The 21,710-nt window shown below is 39.4% G+C and overlaps 1 protein-coding gene across 3 annotated transcripts in view; it reads right to left on the reverse strand.

Moving 5' to 3' along the window:
• Nucleotides 1–21,710, reverse strand: part of BICC1 (BicC family RNA binding protein 1) — a 329,285-nt gene that overhangs the window by 123,729 nt on the left and 183,846 nt on the right. For all 3 annotated transcript variants that reach the window (XM_007963396.3, XM_007963397.3, XM_073019140.1), the window contains exon 3: nt 408–477. In XM_007963396.3, coding sequence (XP_007961587.3) covers nt 408–477 — 70 coding nt within the window. The remainder of the gene's footprint in view (nt 1–407; nt 478–21,710) is intronic.

The raw sequence follows: 21,710 nt of genomic DNA on the forward strand, positions 1-21,710 counted from the left end.
AATCTAAGGTTCATATCATACTGGAAGGAAAAAAAAAAAGCAGCTATTAAACCTGTGTAGTACATAAATAAGAACTCCGAAATGTAAACAATAGAAATTTATGTGTTAAAAACATGTGAAGAGTTACCATGACTCATGACATCAATCGAATGAGCACCCTTGAAATCACAGGTTGCTGTATCTTTTTACATTTCTATCATAATGTTAATAGTTAATATTTTTCTGTTGTTGGATAAAAACTATATATTATTTTTAATCACGAAAATCCTCCTAAAAGACTTCCACTTAACAAATATTTTGGGACAAAAGTGTTAAGAATAAAGGTTAGTTTTCTCCCCAGCAAACCTGCAGTGATTCCATAATCTCAGTTATCAAAACCACCTATTTCTCGCTCTCTCACAATTTACCTTTCTTGGATTTGGCTCCAATCTTCAGTTTTGATGGCCAAGCAATCTGCGTATTTGTTTCCTCCATGATCTGTAACCAAAATTGAGAGAAATATTGACTCAATTAAAAACTTGTATTTACAGATAAGATTTTTCATACACAAAAAAAGTTTATTTTCAAGTTCCTAGCTTCATGTTGATACAAAATGATCTCATTTGAAAACAATGCAAAGAAAAAAAAAACCCTTGGGGGGAAAAGGATTTTTTTATAAGCCTTTAATCTATTAGAAATATTCAAATATATTTTGTTACTCCCAGTGTTCCTCTCCACGATGCTTCAGAATTTTAACACAAAGACCAAAAAGTACATGAACAAGTAATTAACCCAACTTGATGCCAGAACCGTCAGAGATGCTTGCGCTGAATAAAATTCCCCAAGACAATTGCCAAGGGATTGCAACACACCAAACATGATTCCTGTAATACAAAACTGCATGAGTTAGACCATACTAAATGAAGATTTTTTTTCCTGGGGGAAAAAATAACTTACTTTGGGCACATTTGTATTTCATTAAAACTGATGAAAACCTTCTAAATGCGACATCACGTCGTAAGACTGCATTCCCCATCATCCTTTTCCTGGTTCAGAATGGCATTTTTGCCAAAGGTCCTTCCCACTTGCACATGCAGCTAACACTGGCTAGGAGGTCTCAAGACCTAAATGAGTGGAAGCACCAGGACAAGTAACGACTGCCCAGCAATGGAAATGGACAGTAAACAAGAGAAGAACAGGATTTAGAACGTGCATCCTTTGTTCCTCACTAATTTTGCATGAATTACACAAAATTAATGTTTGCTCATGTAACACAAACATAGAATTAACCAAACTAATAGGGCAAACTACTAATCAATATGCAAACAGAAAAAAAAAATCATTCATTACTTCAATCACTTGAATTAAACTAGGATAATACTTATCTTTAATATGGATTGAGAGTTCATTAAACAAATTAACGGTGAAAACAACTTAAACACATCAAGAGTGCAATGAATAGTAAGTACCTTTTTCTCCTCAGTACTGGCTATGTACCAGGCACAAGGAAATGGTTCACATGTATCATACTTCATTGAACCCCCTTTATCATAATATAAAAGGGCTGTTCCAGCAGATGTTTCAGACTGTAAGTCCACATATGCATTTTGTCTATTCATTGTAGGGTTTTTTAAAGTTTGAGCCAACATTTTTAAATCTGGGAATTTCATAGAAAAATTCAGATTTCTGGGTCTCTGGAAAACTTGGCAAATTTAGCACAGACAGCTCACAATCCCACATGGCAATGTTTGGCTGGCACTGAGGAACAGCTGTCCCCTTCAGTCAGGGTCAGCAGGCTCTGAGCTGCTCCCAGTCCCTACTGTGTCTCTCTGAGGTCAAAGGCCACTCGCCATCATCATCATGGCATTGTACTGCTCACTTGCCATTTTATCATGGTGTTTGCTGTTTTTCTCAGAGCAATATTTCTCTACACCTATGGCTCTATTAAAAATTGAACAAAAGTAAGGCCACACTGTCTTCACTAAGTCAAGGTACTGGTCTGGCCCTGAAGGCAGGTGAGCTCGTTACCTTAACCATACAGAACCTGGCCCCAGCTGCTTCTTCTCTCATTCATGCCTGTCTCTGCTAATGTGTTTAGTTGTTTGCGCCATTAACTTGGTTAGTTAAGTCTAAACCAGTAGTAAAAAATAAAACATAAAATGTTATTTCTCAACTCCCTCGGTATCAGCCATGATGCCACCTCAACAACACGTCCAGCAGGCTCCCCTTCTGAGCTCCTGCATTCACTGTTACCTCTTCCCCACAATTTCCCATCCCCGCCCCTTCTCATGCTCAGACTTCAGCTGCCATCTTGTCCAACTCCTCATCCTTTTCTACTCTCACACCAACCCAAACACAATTATTCTTCCCACCTCACTGTGTTTATTTCCCTCCTAACCCTTATTGCAAGTGGAAATCCTCTTATTTTCTGTACTTACTTATTTACAGCCTGTCTTTGCAAAACAAAAACTAAATTCTCTGCCCTGTACACAGCAGGCCCTGGATTTAACTAGTTTCAGAATTTTCCTCTAAGTTACTTTAGACTCTCAAAGAGATAAGATAGAAAAATAAGGTTGCATGCAGTGGCTCATGTCTATAATCCCAGCACTGAGGCAGGAGGACTGCTTGAGGCCAGGAGTTTGAGACCAGTCTGGACAATATAGTGAGACTCTCTCTCTACAAAAAAAATACAAAAATTAGCTGGGCATGGTAGCATACACCTGTAGTCCCAGTTACTCAAGAGGCTGAAGCAGGAGGATCACTTGAGCCCAGGAGTTCAAGGGTGCAGTGGGCTATGACCATGCTACCACATTCCAGCCTGGGCTACAGACTGAGACATTGTTTCTAAAACAACAACAACAACAAACAGAAAGAAAGAAAAATAAGATCTTACTATAATGCTGCTGTTGGTGGGGAGGCAGTAAGAAAACAACCTACATGCTTTTCCTTTTCTGAATTAAATAATGCGTTGCTTAATCCAGTAAATGATGTCAAGGGCCATATTATGATACTGTAATAGATGTTTCCCTTTTAATGTATGGGTAGAAGGCATAACTTTCTGAAATTTTAAATCGTTAGTAGAACTGCCCAGAAATCACCCTGCATGTACACTTATTTTATTAAGCACCAATAGGTGCCCCATGACAGGAAATAATATGCCAGAGAAAACATCCTAAGAGCAGTAGGTAACTGCCATCAAGTTGGGAAGACAGCTTTATACACACTCCCTCTAACTCCCACTACAACTCCCTGTCTATACTGTGCAGAGAAGTGGGCTCACAAAGACCACTCTCAACCTACTCACATCAACATTGTGTTTAAGGGAAAGTGGGGTAATTCCAAGCCTCGAATCCCTAATTCTAACACCAGAGTTCTGTATACTATACCACATGACCTCTAAAGTTCTATGAGCCAGAGTAAATGCCAAACCTCTTAGAGAAAACAAACTGCCAGTAATTAGAACTTGGCATCTGGAGCTGACCTCTCCTATACGACTAGAAAAAAAGTGACTCTCTGGAACACCATTTCTGGCCAGCTAATGCCAACTCCTTGGATCATTCATGAAGCTGCTGGCCCCACACAGAGCTCTGGCTGGATGCCTTTGCACACATCCTTTATTTGTTCATCACTGTGTGTAATCTAGCCATTATGAGCAGGGACTCTGGAGACAAATACCAGTTCTGCTGCTTCCTAGGGGTGCTGTGTTGAGCGAACTACTTAACTTCTATCAGTCTCAATTTCCTCCTCTGTAAAATTCATTATCATATCTATTTCTAAAGTTGTGACAACTTAATGAGAAAACCCAAAGCACATAGCATGGCACATAGTGAGTGCTTGATAATATCAGTCCTTGCATTTATGATGATATCAATGATAAGTTTTGGTCAGACAGGCACAGTCCTAGATACTAGGGATACAACAGCAAGCGAGATGATTCCTACCTTGCAGGAGCTCAGAATCTAACAAGGGAGAAGACAAGCTAATTGCCGTCACGGTACTATGTGCCATGTTTCAGAATGGGGCAGCACAATATAAGCATGTACAGAGGGGATCCTAACCTGGTCGTGGGTAGTCAAGGAAAGCTACCTCAAGAAAATGCTTACTAATGCTGTGACCTAAAGGAGGAGAAAAAGTTGGCTCACTGGAGAAAAGGTGAAGAAAGTGTCCCAGGCAGAGGAGAAGGGCATGTGGAAAGGTCTGGAAAAAGAAGAGATGGCTGGTACCTGCAAGGCCCTGAGGGTGATTCAGTGCAGCCGAAGGGCTTCGAGGCTCACCCCACACATCCAGGATGGGTAATGTGTCTCTTGTCATCCCCACTGTCCTACGGCTGTGTACACTAATGCCCTTCAAACTGACTTGAATTCGTGACACAAAGAGAAGCCAACAAGTACCTGTGCTTGGCTGACACTCCCTACAAATAAATTCTGGCCAGTGCAGTGATTACACATAGGAAGGGGCCACACTTACTCACTTTCGGGAAGTCAAATTTTTCCTTAGGATGTCATCAACGACGCTTTTAAAACCATCATCCACAATGACTCCAGGTCTATTCTTACAGTTTTGGTATGGCACACTATTAATTTGTGATAGCCTCAGTCAGTGATGGAAGTAGTGGAGTGTGAAGCATCTGTCATGGGGGTGGCGGGTGAGGGAGGAAGCACAGGTCTCTACAGGGGGTGTGGGTAGAGGTTGGTTCCAGGAACCCCAGTACTGGAGCTAGGTTACTGGATCTGAGGGCTGACAGGCACATCTCCTGCAGGTGGCATGGGATGGAAGAAGGGGTGCCAAGGCAGGAAGTAAGGCAGTAAGTATCCACAAATTATGCAAAAATATGTACTAAATGTTCATCAAGGCAGGTAAATCAGGGAACTGGAAAAGGTAAAGCTAGGAAGATGTGGTTGAAATCAAAGAAGCCACAAAACTGCTGAGAAGAAAATGACTATTTCTTTTTCAGGGGAAATAAAAAATTCCAGAGTGAGTTTCAGCTAGTTGGTTTTTGGTCTTTAAAAAAATCTCATTATTGTCTTGTCCCTATTTGCACCTTCAGAAAACCAAAACTCAAAGAACAAACTACTGATTTTGAACTATTTTCTATAAACATTAAAGTAACATTTTCAAAAACATCATGGAAATAAAGAGATAATTTTATGGATGCTACAATGGACAGAGACACGGACACTTTTTCAAGAGGATATTGTACATTTCTCACAATCCAATTCCCGAAATATCTGACAAGAAAATCACTTCCAAGAAACATGTGATATGCTTAAGTAAGTCAACATGTCCAAAATGTTTAGTTTGCTTTCAAGGAATAATTCAAAAAGGAATAATTCAGTTAAGCAGATCATTCTGGTCATCCCCCACCCAAAATATGATGCTGATGCCTCCCAGTTGTGTGAAATGTTACTTGAAAGTTGGGAAACATGTTTAAAATAATTAGTACTTCCTTATGGAAACAAAACTATCAATATCATGGTACCAGTTAAATTAGGGAATGCCAAGTTATGCAAAGCCACAAAATCTCTGCGAAGAAAATGATGTTGTCTTGGGGCCGGGGGGTAGGGGTGGGGGGTGGGGGCGGTGGGGGGAAGCCCTAGAGTGAATTCCAGCTAGTTTCTTAAAATCTTACTATTGTCCCTATTTCCACCACCACGAAATCAAAAGAAAGTTCAAAGAACAAACATCTGATGTTGAATCATTTTCCATGAACATTAAAACACACATTAAGTATTTTAAAACTCTTGTTCTAACTCATAATTCTGGATGCTGTATGATTTTGCTCTTTCAGGTAAGTGAGTTTCAACTTCTGGACATCCTCATTGACCAAAAAAAATCTCTTCTCAATTTTACCAATCTCTGCTAGGGTTCTTTAGCTGCTCTCTTAGAATAGCAATGCTATATGTCATAAGAAAAGAGATTTTGGAGGAGTCCATCTAAAAATGTAACTATTTGAATATATAATTGTTTTAAATTTCTGTTGTTAGATTTACTGTGCTCATTTCTTATAGGGAACTAATAATTGAAGTGTAACTTCATTCTTATGGTAGTATCAGATTTGATGAATAGCAAATATTCATAGTAACAAAACGGCTTGCCCAAAGAATATCAATTTTAAAATATATGAAACAATTAAAATTAGGATTGTTGATGTAAGAAAATATATATATATTTTATATTTCATCTGCAAAAGTTTTTTTTTCATCATAAAAATCTGATGAAGATAGCATGCTATAGATATGTAACAGCTTTGGAAGGTAAATAGTTACCTTAACTTTCCACTTTATATTTAAATTTTACAAATAGGAAGTAATGCTCCCTGCTCCAAGACTTAAGTACTTCTTTTCCACATTAAAAAGGTGCCAAATAAATATAAAATTGTATGTTCCTGTTTTCTTTTCAGTTTCTGTGGGGCTTTGGGGGGTACAAGTAGGAAGGGAAGGTACTGTTTACAAAAGCTAGAATTACAAATTTTTTCGTAATTAGAAGAAAGTCGGTAAGCTATTGAAAAAATTTCAGAGATTTACACCAAATCATTTAAGTAATTTCACTTTCTTGAAATAAACTGCTAAAGTTAGAATAAAATAAACAAGTAAAATCTAATCAAATTCTACAAGTAGTTTCATCCATGATAAAAATAATTTCCATTCATATTCTTCAATGCTCAAGTCGTAATAGATTTATCTCATCTGCAACAAATTCCAGATTAGTATACCATGTGGAAAGAGAACATATCTACCAATGTTCACTAAACCATATATTTTGCAGGTTTACAGCAATTACAGGATAATATCTTACAGATGAAGGAAACCTTTGCCAAGCCAGCAATATTCTACTAACATGCTTATTTCATCAAATTCTTCACTCCAGACGTAAAGTTAAAACTCCACAGGTATGTAATCAGTATCTCAGATCACCCCAAGACAGGTCTATTTATACTAACTTTACTAAAAATATTTATTCTTGGACCAGGAAAAGAACACTGAACTCTCTAACTCGACATTTATACTCTATTCAAAATTCATCATTCAAAATGGCTACCAGCTGGGAGCCATCTGCAGCCTGTTTCTCTAAAAGACCAACTAATTTGTGCTCTATTTTCCTTATATTAATAGAGAAATAAGGTCTGTCCCTCACGGAGGAGGCTGTTAAAAGTTATTTCACGAACTAATAATGGGCTGGTAGTCTATTTGCTGCATTTCGCCACGAAGGGAGCTAAGTGAGAAAAGAGCCAACTAAGCGGAGATGGGAAAGTTGCGAACTTCTCACTCGAGGGGGTGTCTAAAAGCTGAGGATGTTTATTTTGCTGAGACATTAAAGGGTTCTGGTATATTTCATTGTAGTCCAAGAAAGGACTCCCACCGATTCAGTTATTCATCATCATCAGAACAATTCCTCACGTGCACCCAGTATTTACATACATTTTCCATTTATTCCTCAAAATAATTTGTAAATCAGATAGAGAAACTTACTGTATAGCTGTGAAAATTAGGATTCAAAAAGGTTACATGGCAGACAGATATGTGGCAAAGTCCAGTTAGAATCTAGGTCATATGACTCCTTGTCGAGGAGGCTCTTTCTGCCTCCCTTGGCTTATGAAGGAAGGAGAAGGCACCACAATCTTAAGGGGAGGTCACTCTGAAAGCTCCACCTCTCAGAACTCAGCCATGAATGCTAAGGTAACTGATCAGCAACAGAGTGGCTATTTCCAAACACTCCCTGCCTTCTTAATGATGAAATGACCCAGATATAGCCCCCAAATGGTTCCCAAACTAAGTTACTGTCCCCACCCCCAACCCCAAACACATATGGGAAATACGGGAAGTATTTTGGTTGTTACAGTGATTAGGAGGTTTTAATGGAATGCCATCAAGTGGCCAGGGCTATACTTGCTAAACTCTCTGATCGGAGGACAGGACAAATCCACTCAAAATGTCAATACAGATAGTCCATGCTTTACGAAGTTCCGATACGCATGAATTTCAGTTACTATAGCTTGGTTGAAAACCCACCAATCCCTCAACAACACAAGTTTACATTTCCATTACCATGATACACAAACTCTGAGTTGTTGCATCAAATACAAATTTCACTGCCAGCTCTTCAGTCCATAAATAACAGGTCTCATCTGGATCAGTGACCAATCACATTTCTCTTTCGAAGTTTGTTGGTGACTGTTCACGACACGTCTGTTATCAGTTCTGCACAGATGGCAAAGCAAGTAGTCATGATGACTCCTTGTCTCCTAGTCATAAAACCACACGGCATTTTACAAAAATGGGTAAATCAAAAGGGGAAACTGACCAACAAAGGTGAAAGTGCAGCAAGGAAACAATGACAATGCCAGAAATGAAATCTGAATCAGAAGTCAATGAGAACAGGAGAAGGAGCTGATTGTGGGAATGCTGACATTGCTGATTACTCGAGTGGCTCCGGATGCTTAGCCAGAGCAACTTAGTGACGACACATTTACTGATATGAGCAAGGAAGGGCTGTGACAAAAAAGATGGAGATATCCCTGAGGAAGTGATGCTGGCGAAAAACTTCACATTAAAGAAATTCTAGAAGATATTTCACAACTTTGAAAGCACACAGGATGAAACACTGGAAGCTGATCCAGACTCCTGAGTATGACAATTCCTTAAGGCTTACAAAGGATGCTCTCACCTTATGGTAAATTATACAACAAAAAGAAAGTTAGCACTATTCAAATTATTCTTAGTAAGTTTTTACAAAGAAATAATAAGTGTTAATTCTCAGTGTTTCCAACATTTCAATAGAGTGTACTGAATAAATTTTAGTTTTATTTTTCATTTTCCTATATATTTATGATTGACAATAAAAGAGACTAAATATTTTGACAAAAAAATTTAAAGGTTGTAATCACTAAATTTTCCCATTGATTGATGAGAGTGTTTTGCACAGTTTCAATTTGCGTAGTCATTTTGATGTCCCCATAGGTCATGTAAAGTGAAGACTACCTTTCATGCTTCACTAAGAATTAGTAAAAGTTTCAAACTGGTCCACCCTATAGGCAGGCTTAGCTAATTTATCTCGGGTTAGAGAACTCCTACTTATCAATGAAAACCTAGTTCAAATGTGCCTTCCACTAAGAAAATTCCTCCAAAACTCTCCCAATCAGAGGTCACCTGTCTCTTTCTCTCTCTCTCTCATACTCAATTTATTGTGGCAACATTATAGCGCTTATTTCTTTAACAATATCGCCAACAAGCTAGGCTCCTGGTGGCCAACAACTGTATCTCTTTCATTTTTAAAACCCTTAGAATCTAGCACATAGGATCTCAATAAGTATCATTAGAGTAAATTTAATGCTACAGTGATAAAGGAGATAACATCAAGAGAACAGAAGAGGCAACAATTATGTAAGGCTTTCCAATTATATGGCACATGGTCTATCATACAGTACAGACAAGGTGAAGTGGAAGCTCCATCTCCCAAGTCTCTTTTAACTTATTCAACAAATGGTATTTCTGAGGCGTCTGCTTACCAGAGTAAGTGAAACTAAGTGAATACTAAGTGAATATTCATTAGATGGAAGTAAGTCCTAAATCACTGGCAGGACTAATTCTCTCAGGAAATATGTGCATGATAATGGAGAAAGGAACCCTCTAAGCAAAACACTTGCAGTGGCAGGGTGAGTGCAGTGAGTGAGTAGCAAACTGGGCCAAGCGTGATCTGTGGAAAATGGGATGCCTCAGTTCAGTTGTTTCCATTCCAACCTTCTGCTAATACAGGCTCAGAGTGACCACATCCACCCATTTTAAAAGAGCAGCCAGAAATCTAGAGTTTTGTGTTACATTTCCTGATTTCTAAATGTTGGCACCTATTTTCCTTATGCAAAAACCACTTTGTGGGCCAAAGCAAGCATGGGTCCCACTTTTTGACCTATGCTCCAAACCAAAGACAATTTTTTCATGGCATGTGGGTGGGTTATTTATGACGGCCTATAATGTTAGTGAAGAACAGGTCTTGGAGTTCCTCTGGGACATAAAGATATGTGATTCTAAAGGCTACTTCATTCTCCAAGGAATAATTCCTTCAGAAATATTAACCAGATCTTCTATCAGATCTCAAGGGTAACTACAAAGAGATTTATTAAACTTGAACTATCAAAGTACAACTTGTATATAACTTGAATACAACAGTGTATAATTTGAACAACGTAAATAATTCCTAGAGATCTACTGTACAGCACAGTGCCTGGAGATAACAACACTGTACTGTATACTTAATTTGCTAAGGGGGTAGATATTATATCAAGTGTTTTTATCAGAAAAAAACAATAATAAAGAGGACAGGAGGAAACTTTTGGAGAGGCTGGATAGCTTGTGGTGATGGTCTCATGGATATATACTTATTTCCAAACTCATCAAGTTGTGTACATTAAATATGTACACCTTCTTACGACTATTATCCTCAATAAAGTCTTTTTTAAAAAATGAGACTAAACAAACTTGGGGGAGAAACTGAAATAGTACTGATTTAACAAAATCAAGCTACCAATCCTTGAATGCAATTTTCTAGTCTCCAATTTTTCATAAGACTAGTTACTCCAGTTACTATAGATTCATACATGCTTTTTTAGGGAATACATTTTACTACTCAACTCAGTTCATCTTCTTAAAGCAAACGACTCTACTTAGCTTAGTAGGCCCTGATGGCATCTATGTTGATGAGTAATAAGAGATCAGCACAATAACTGAGATCTATAATGGCAACACTGAGACATCAAAAAGAGATAAACTTTTATGTAGGATCTACTGGGTGAGCAGGCAAGGAGGTAAGGATTAGGTTTGAAAAACGTGCTTCCAGACAAAGAGTAAATATTGAAAGGAGGTATGTATTCATTGTGCTGTTGTAATAATTCCAAATGCCAGTGGATGAACACAACAAAAGTTCGTTTCTCCCCTATGTTAAATAGCCTACAAAGGTCAACAAGAAGCTCAGCTCCACACAGTCACTCAGGGACTCAAGCTAATGGAGATCCTTCCATTTTATAGCTGCCCATCTGCAATCCATGGTCCCTTCAGTATCCCCATGGGAGGAAAACAGGAAGAATTCTGCATGGATCTTTTACTGCCATGGCCTGTAACAAAAATCTCTCTCTTTCACAGCCCATTGTCCATCACAAGACACATCCCCATGCAACGGAAAGGTAGCTGGGAAGTGCAGAAAGCAATTAGAATATTTGGTGGGCATGACTGCCTCTGTCAGAAAGGTGTAGGGGTCTGGGGAGGGATTAAGGAAGGGAGTGTGTATATTTATGTATTTTATTAATATTCCACTGTATAGTAGCCCAGAGTTTACTTAACTCTCATCTTTTAATGCTGTCTCATATTCCTTAAATAAGAGACAAAAGTAAACAATACGTTTATGGTGAAGCATACACTCTACATAAAAAGGTCAGAATAATGTTGATTAGTTATTATCCCATACAGGTCCTTTCCCTGAATTATATCAAATTTGTAATGCATCAAGTTGAAATAGTGGTAAAAAACACCTAATGAGCTCTAAAATTGAAAAGTGTCATATGCTTCAGCCACCCAAACCTTATGCAACTGACCAATTTTGACAAAGTCAGATCACATGGTAAAAGGGAGAATTAGCTGGTAAATGAGTAAAGTGTCAGTACTAAGCTTACACCACCACAGATTGTTCTGCTAACTTTTGTCCTCAGCACCTTGTGAATCAGTGGACTGAATGTTTGCTCTGCTTTGGTTGTACAAAACTGGCCAGGTCTGCACTACTATAACCTTTCAGACTAACAAATTCACAAAAAGAGTTTGAAAATACTGAAGAATTCAAGAACACTGTCTCTTGCTTTTTTCCTTTAAAACACATATCACTCCTTTCAGAACCCAAACTCATATATGTAACCTCTGAATCAAGTCACAAACTTGCTATGCCACTGGCTCCTTGACATGTTTAAACTGCACTCAATCTTCTGTGTACAAGTGGACATTTAAACTGTCTACCCAGAATCCTGGAATCAACCTGATTATCTAAAAGTGATGCCACTCCCATTCCCAAAGGTTGCTTTAAGAATAGGCATGTGATCCAATCTGAGCTACAGACAAGGGAGAAGAGGTCTCATGGAAGCTTTTGAGAATGAAGCTTTCTGACTTTGTAAGAGAATTATTAAGTTCTCTCTTTCTCTTACTACCTGTGAACAATGGCACAGGTAGCCCTGATGCTGCAGGCTCCACCCATGAGCCATAAGGAGTACCAATCATCAGTGTGAAAGACAGACAGAGCCAGAAAACACCTGGATCCTGGATCCTAGATCTTAGATGATAATGATCAAGGTTCTTGATCATTAACATCAAGAAGCTTGCTTTCTTTCTTAATACATGTTTTCTTAGTTTTGTTGTTATTATACTTTAAGTTCTGAGATACATGTGCAGAACGTGCAGATTTGTTTCATAAGTATACACGTGCCATGGTGGTTTGCTGCACCCATCAACCCGTCATCTACATTAGGTATTTCTCCCAATGCTATCCCACCGCTGGCACCCCACCTCCCGACAGGCCCCAGTGTGTGACATTCTCCTCCCTGTGCCCATTATGTTCTCATTGTTCAGCTCTCCCTTATGAGTGAGAAAGTGTGGTGGTTGGTTTTATGTTTCTCTGTATTTTCCTGGGAATGATGGTTTCCAGCTTCATCCATGTCCCTGCAAAGGACATGAACTGATTCTTTTTTATGGCTGTATAGTACTCCATGGTGTATATATGCCACATTTCCTGTATCCAGTCCATCACTGATGGGCATTTGAGTTGGTTACAAGTCTTTGCTACTGAAAATAGTGCTGCAACAAACATATGTGTGCATGTGTCTTTATGGCAGAATGATTTATAATCCTTTGGGTATATACTCAGTAATGGGATTGCTGGTGAGAGGAGAAGCCGGCTGGGCTTCTGGGTCAGGTGGGGACGTGGACAACTTTTCTGTCTAGTTAAATGATTATAAACATACCAATCAGTGCTCTGTGTCTAGCTAGAGGTTTGTAAACACACCAATCAGCATGCTGTAAAAATGCACCAATCAGCACTCTGTGTCTAGCTAAAGGTTTGTAAACGCACCACTCAGCACTCTGTAGAAAGGACCAATCAGCACTCTGTAAAACGGACCAATCAACACTCTGTAAAATGTACCAATCAGCAGGACATGGGTGGGGCCAAATAAGGGAATAAAAGCTGGCCACCCAAGCCAGCAGAGGCTCGGGTCCCCTTCCATGCTGTGGAAGCTTTGTTCTTTCACTCTTCACAATAAATCTTGCTACTGCTCACTCTTTGGGTCTGTGCCACCTTTAAGAGCTGTAATACTCATTGCGAAGGTCTGCAGCTTCACTCCTGAAGTCAGCAAGATTACGAACACCCTGGGAGGAACAAACAACTCCGTAGGTGCCACCTTTAAGAGCTGTAACACTTGGGGGAAATTCCAAGATGGTGAAATAGGAAGAGCTCCAGTCTACAACTCCCAGCATGAGCGATGCAGAAGATGGGTGATTTCTTAATTTCCAACTGAGGTAGCGGATTCATCTCACTGGGGCTTGTTGCACAGTAGGTACAGCCCACAGACCAGGGCGGGGCATTGCCTCACCTGGGAAGTGCAAGGGGTTGGGGAATTCCCTTTCCTAGTCAAGGGAAGCCGTGACAGACGGTACCTGGAAAATTGGGACACTCCCAACCTAATACTGCGCTTTTCCAACAGTCTTAGCAAATGGCACACCAGGAGATTATATCCTGCGTCTGGCTTGGAGGGTCCCATGTCCACGGAGCCTCACTCACTGCTAGAACAGCAGTCTGAGATCAAACTGCAAGGCAGCAGCAAAGCTGGGGGAGGGGCGTCCGCCATCGCTGAAGCTTGCGTAACAAAGTGGCCAGGAAGTTCGAACTGGGTGGAGCCCACTGCAGCTCAAGGAGGCCTGACTGCCTCTGTAGACTCCACCTTTGGGGGCAGGGCATAGCTGAACAAAAGGCAGCAGAAAATGCTGCAGACTTAAACATCCCTGTATGTCAGCTTTCAAGAGAGTAGTGGTCCTCCCAGCACTGAGTATGAGATCTGAGAATGGAAAGACTGCCTCCTCAAGTGGGTTCCTGACGCCCGAGTAGCCTAAATGGGAGACATCTCCAAGTAGGAGCCAAATGACACCTCATACGGCCAGGTGCCCCTCTGAGATGGAGCTTCCACAGGAAAGATCAGGCAACAATATTTACCATTCTGCAATATTGCTGTTCTGCAGCCTCTGTGGTGATACCCAGGCAAACAGGGTCTGGAGTGGACCTCAAGCAATCTTCAACAGACCTGCAGATGAGGGTCCTGACTGTTAGAAGGAAAACTAACAAACAGAAAGGACATCCATACCAAAACCCCATCTGTACGTCGCCATCATCAAAGACCAGAGGTAGATAAAACCACAAAGATGAGGAGAAACCAGAGCAGAAAAGCTAAAAATTCTAAAAATTAGAGCGACTCCTGTCCAAAGGAACAGAGCTCCTTGACAGCAACAGAACAAAGCTAGACAGAGAATGACTTTGATAAGTTGAGAGAAGGCGGCTTCAGACAATCGGTAATAACAAATTTTTCTGAGCTAAAGGAGGATGTTCAAACCCATAGCAAAGAAGATGAAAACCTTGAAAAAAGATTAGATGAATGACTAACTAAAATAAACAGCATAGAGAAGATCTTAAATAATGTGATGGAGTTGAAAACCATGGCACGAGAACTATGTGACACATGCACAAGCTTTAGCAGCCGATTTGATCATGTGGAAGAAAGGGTATCAGTGATTGAAGATCAAATGAATGAAATGAAGTGAGAAGAGAAGTTTAGAGAAAAAACGACTAAAAAGGCCTCCAAGAAATATGGGACTATGGGAAAAGACGAAATCTACGTCTGACTGGTGTACCTACATTTGATTGGATAATATCAAGGAGAACTTCCCCAACCTAGCAAGATAGGCCAACATTAAAATTCAGGAAATACAGAAAACACCACAAAGATACTCCTTGAGAAGAGCAACTCCAAGACACATAATTGTCAGATTCACCAAAGTTGAAATGAAGGAAAAAATGTTAAGGGCAGCCAGAGAGAAAGGTCAGGTTACCCACAAAGGGAGGCCAATCAGACTAACAGCAGATCTCTCAGCAGTAACTCTACAAGCCAGAAGAGAGTGGAGGCCAATATTCAACATTCTTAAAGAAAAGAATTTTCACCCCAGAATTTTCTATCCAGTCAAACTAAGTTTCATAAGAGAAGGAGAAATAAAATCCTTTACAGACAAACAAATGCTGAGAGATTTTGTCACCACCAGGCCTACCTTACAAGAGATCCTGAAGGAAGCACTAAACATGGAAAGGAACAACCAGTACCAGTCACTGCAAAAACATACCAAATTGTAAAGACCATCAGTGCTAGTAGGAACCTGAATCAACTAATGAGCAAAATAACCAGCTAACATCATAAGGACAGGATCAAATTCACACATAATAATATTAACCTTAAATGTAAATGGGCTAAATGCTCCCATTAAAAGACACAGACTGGCAAATTGGATCAAGAGTCAAGAGCCATCTGTGTGCTGTATTCAGGAGACCCATCTCACATGTAGAGACACACATAGGCTCAAAATAAAGGGATGGAGGAAGATCTACAAAGCAAATGGAAAACAAAGCTGGGATTGCAATCTTAGTCTGATAAAAAGACTTCAACCCAACAAAGATCAAGAGACAAAGAAGACCATTACGTAATGGTAAACAGATAAATTAAACAAGAAGACCTAACTATCCTAAATATATATGCACCCAATACAGGAGCACCCAGATTCTTTATAAAGCAAGCCTTTAGAAACTTACAAAGAGACTTAGACTCCCACACAATAATAATGGGAGACTTTAACACCCACTGCCAACATTGGACAGATCGAGACAGAAAGTTAACAAGGATATCCAGGAACTGAACTCAACTCTGCACCAAGCGGACCTAATAGATATCTACAGAACTCTCCACCCCAAATCAACAGAATATACATTCTTCTCAGCACCTCATCATACTTATTCCAAAACTGACCACATAGTTGGAAGTAAAGAACTCCTCAGCAAATGTAAAAGAACAGAAACTATAACAAACTGTCTCTCAGACTACAGTGCAATCAAACTAGAACTCAGGATTAAGAAACTCAATCAAAACCACTCAACTACATGGAAACTGAAAAATATGTTCCTAAATGACTACTGAGTACAAAAAGAAATGAAGGCAGAAATAAAGATGTTCCCTGAAACCAATGAGAACAAAGACACAACATACCAGAATCTCCGAGACACATTTAAAGTAGTGCGTAGAGGGAAATTCATAGCACTAAAGGCCCACAAGAGAAAGCAGGAAAGATCTAAAATTGACACCCTAACATCACAACTAAACGAACTAGAGAAGCAAGAGCAAACACATTCATAAGCTAGCAGAAGGCAGGAAATAACTAAGATCAGAGCAGAACTGAAGGAGGTAGAACACAAAAAAACCCTTCAAAAAATCAATGAATCCAGGAGCTAGTTTTTGAAAAGATCAACAAAACTGACAGACTGCTATCAAGACTAATAAAGAAGAAAAGAGAGAAGAATCAACTAGGTGCAATAAAAAATGATAAAGGGGATATCACCACTGATCCCACAGAAATACAAACTACCATCAGAGAATACTATAAACACTTCTATGCAAATGAGCTAGAAAATCTAGAAGAAACACATAAATTCCTGGACCAATACAACCTCCCAAGCCTAAACCAGGAAGAAGCTGAATCTCTGAATAGACCAATAACAGGTTCTGAAATTGAGGCAATAATTAATAGCCTATCAACCAAAAAAAGTCCCAGACCAGATGGATTCACAACCGACTTCTACCAGAGGTACAAAGAGGAGCTGGTACCATTCCTTCTGAAACTATTCCAATGAATAGAAAAAGAGGGAATCCTTCCTAACTCATTTTATGAGGCCAGCATCATCCTGACACCAAAGCCTGGCAGAGACATAACAAAAAAGAGAGGATTTTAGACCAATATTCGTGATGAACATTGATGCAAAAATCCTCAATAAAATACTGGCAAACCAAATCCAGGAGCACATCAAAAAGCTTATCCATGACGATCAAGTTGGCTTCATCCCTGAGATGCAAGGCTGGTTCAACATATCCAAATCAATAAACATAATCCATCATATAAACAGAACCAAAGACAAAAACCACATGATTTTCTCAGTAGATGCAGAAAAGGCTTTCAACAAAATTCAACAGCCCTTCATGCGAAAAACTCTCAATCAACTAGGTATTGATGGGATGTAATAAGAGCTATTTATGACAAACCCACAGCCAATATCATACTGAATGGGCAAAAACTGGACGCATTCCCCTTGAAAACTGCCATAAGACAGGGATGCCCTCTCTCAGGGCATATATATTTTATATTCAGAAAACACCATCGTCTCAGCCCAAAAGCTCCTTAAGCTGATAAGCAACTACAGCAAAGTCTCAGGATACAAAATCAATGTGCAAAAATCACAAGCATTCCTATATGCCAATAACAGACAAACAGAGAGCCAAATCATGAGTGAACTCCCATTCACAATTGCTTCAAAGAGAATAAAATACCTAGGAATCCCAGCTTACAAGGATGTGAAGGACCTCTTCAAGGAGAAATACAAACCACTGCTCAATGAAATAAAAGAGGACACAAACAAATGGATGACCATTCCATGCTCATGGATAGGAAGTATCAATAAAGTGAAAACAGCCATACTGCCCAATTTATAGATTCAATGCCATCCCCATCAAGCTACCAATGATTTTCTTCACAGAATTGGAAAAAACTAAAGTTCATATGGAACCAAAAAGAGCCCACATTGCCAAGACAATTCTAAGCCAAAAGAACAATGCTGGAGGCATCAAGCTACCTGACTTCAAACTATACTACAAGGCTACTGTAACCAAAACACCATGGTACTGGTATCAAAACAGAGATATAGACCAATGGAACAGAACAGAGCCCTCAGAAATAATACCACACATCTACAACCATCTGATCTTTGACAAACCTGACAACAAGAAGAAATGGGGAAAGGATTCCCTATTTAATAAATGATGCTGGGAAAACTGGCTAGCCATATGTAGAAAGCTGAAACTGGATCCCTTCCTTACACCTTATACAAAAATTAATTCAAGATGGATTAAATACTTAAATGTTAAACCTAAAACCATAAAAACCCTAGAAGAAAACCTAGGCGTTACCATTCAGGACACACGCATAGGCAAGGACTTCATGACTAAAACACCAAAAGCAATGGCAACAAAAGCCAAAATTGACAAATGGGATCTAACTAAACTAAAGAGCTTCTGCACAGCAAACACGAAACTACCATCAGAGTGAACAGGCAATCTACAGAATGGGAGAAAATTTTTACAGTCTACTCATGTGACGAAGGCCTACTATCAAGAATCTACAAAGAACTCAAACAAATTTACAAGAAAAAATCAAACAACCCCATCAAAAAGTGGGCAAAGGATATGAACATATGCTTTTCAAAAGAAGACATTTATGCAGCCAACAGACACATGAAAAAATGCTCATCATCACTGACCATCAGAAAAATGCAAATCAAAACCACAATGAGATACCATCTCACACCAGTTAGAATGGCAATCATTAACAAGTCAGGAAACAACAGGTGCTGGAGAGGATGTGGAGAAATAGGAAGACTTTTACACTGTTGGTGGGACTGTAAACTAGTTCAACCATTGTGGAAGACAGTGTGGTGATTCCTCAAGGATCCAGAACTAGAAATACCATTTGACCCAGCCATCCCATTACCAGGCATATACCCAAATAACTGTAAATCATGCTGCTATAAAGACACATGCACATGTATGTTTATTGCAGCACTATTCACAATAGCAAAGACTTGGAACCAACCCAAATGTCCATAAATAATAGACTGGATTAAGAAAATGTGGCACATATACACCATGGAATACTATGCAGCAATAAAAAAGAATGAGCTCATGTCCTTTGTAGGGACATGGATGCAGCTGGAAACCATCATTCTCAGCAAACTACTGCAAGGACAGAAAACCAATCATCGCATGTTCTCACTCATAGGTGGGAAGTAAACAATGAGAACACTTGGATGCTGAGTGAGGAACATCACACACTGGGGCCTGTCATGGAGTGGAGGGAGTGGGGAGGGATAACATTAGGAGATATACCTAATGTAAATGACGAGCTAATGGGTACAGCACACCAACATGGCAAATGTATACATATGCAACAAACCTGCACATCATTGTGCACATGTACCATAGAACTTAAAAGTATAATTTAAAAAAAAAAAAAAAAGAGCTGTAACACTGCGAAGGTCTGCGACTTCACTCTTGAAGTTAGCAAGACCATGAACCCATCTGAAGGAAGAAACTCCAGACACATCTGAACATCTGAAGGAACAAACTCTGGATACACCATCTTTAAGAACTATAACACCGCGGGGGTCCACGGCTTCATTCTTGAAGTCAGCGAGACCAAGAACCCACCAGAAGGAACCAATTCCGGACACACTGGGTCAAATGGTATTTCTAGTTCCAGATCCCTAAGGAATCCCCACAGTGTCTTCCACAATGGTTGAACTAATTTACACTCCCACCAACATTATAGAACCGTTTGTATTTTTCCACATCCTCTCCAGCATCTGCTGTTTCCTGCCTTTTTAATGATTGCCATTCTAACTGGATATGGTATCTCATTGTGGCTTTGATTTGCATTTCTTGAATGACCAGTGATGATGAGCTTTTTTCATGTTTGTTGGCCACATAAATGTCTTCTTTTGAAAGTGTCTGTTCAGACACATGAAAAACTGCTCATTATCACTGACCATCAGAGAAATGCAAATCAAAACCACAATGAGCTACCATCTCACACCAGTCAGAAGGGTAGTCATTAAAAAGTCAGGAAACAACAGGTGCTGGAGAAGATGTGGAGAAATAGGAACACTTTTACACTGTTGGCAGGTCTGTAAACTAGTTCAACCATTGTGGAAGACAGTGTGGCAATTCCTCAAGGATCTAGAACTAGAAATACCATTTGACCCAGCCATCCCATTACTGGGCATATTCCCAAAGGAGTATAAATCATGCTGATATAAACACACATGTACACGTATGTTTACTGCAGCATTATTCACTATAACAAAGACTTAGAACCAACCCAAATGTCCATCAATGACAGACTTGATTAAGAAAATGTGGCACATATACACCATGGAATACTATGCAACCAGAAAAAAGGATGAGTTCATGTCCTTCATAGGGACATGGATGAAGCTGGAAACCATCATTCTCAGCAAACTGTCACAAGGACAGAAAACCAAACACTGCATATTCTCACTCATAGGTGGGAACTGAACAATGAGAACACTTGGACACAGGGTGGGGAACATCACACACCAGGGCCTGTCGTGAGGTGGAGGGAGTGGGGAGGGATAGCATTAGGAGATATATCTAATTTAAATGAGGAGTTAATGGGTGCAGCACACCAACATGGCACATGTATATACATGTAACAAACCTGCATGTTGTGTGCATGTACCATAGAACTTAAAGTATAATAAAAATAAATAAATAAGTGGAAAAAAAAGTGTCTGTTCATATCCTTTGTCCACTTTTTGATGCAGTTATTTTCTTGTAAATCTGTTTAAGTTCCTTGTAGATTCTGTATATTAGGCCTTTGTCAGATGGATAGATTGCAAATATTTTCTACCATTCTGTAGGTCGCCTGGTCACCCTGATGACAGTTGCTTTTGCTATGTAAAAGCTCTTTAATTAGATCTCATTTGCCAATTTTGGCTTTTGTTGCCATTGCTTTTGGTGTTTCAGTCATGAAGTATTTGCCCATACTTCTGTCCTGAATGGCATTGCCTAGGTTTGCTTCTTGGGTTTCTATGCCTTTAGGTCTTAAACTTAAATCTTTAATCCATCTTAAGTTACTCTTTGCATAAGGTGTAAGGAAGGGATCCAGTTTCAATTTTCTGCATATGGCTAGCCAGTTTTTCCAACACCATTTATTAAATAGGGAATTCTTTCACCATTGCTTGTTTTTGTCAGGTTTGTCAAAGATCAGATGGTTGTAGATGTGGTATTATTTCTGAGGGCTCTGTTCTGTTCCATTGGTCTATGTATCTGTTTTGGTATGAGTACCATGCTGCTTTGGTTACTGTAGCCTTGTAGTATACTTTGAAATCATGTAGCATGATGCTCCAGCTTTGTTCTTTTTGCTTAGCGTTGTTTTGGTTATCAGGCTCTTTTTTGGTTCTATATGAAATTTAAAGTAGATTTTTCTAATTCTGTGAAGAAAGTCAATGGTAGTTTGATGGGAATATCATTGAATCTATAAATTACTTTGGACAGTATGGCCATTTTCATGATACTGATTCTTCCTATCCATGAGCATGGAATGTTTTTCCATTTGTTTGTGTCCTCTCTTATTTCCTTGAGCAGTGGTTTGTAGTTCTCCTTGAAGAGGTCCTTCATATCCTTGTAAGTTGGATTCCTAGGTATTTTATTCTCTTTGAAGCAATTGTGAATGGGAGTTCACTCATCATTTGGCTCTCTGTTTGTCTGCTACTGGTATATAGGAAGGCTTGACATTTTTGCACATTTTGTGTCCTGAGAACTTGCTGAA

The sequence above is a fragment of the Chlorocebus sabaeus genome, chromosome 9 (assembly GCF_047675955.1).
Source record: "Chlorocebus sabaeus isolate Y175 chromosome 9, mChlSab1.0.hap1, whole genome shotgun sequence".
In the NCBI taxonomy this organism is placed as follows: domain Eukaryota; kingdom Metazoa; phylum Chordata; class Mammalia; order Primates; family Cercopithecidae; genus Chlorocebus; species Chlorocebus sabaeus.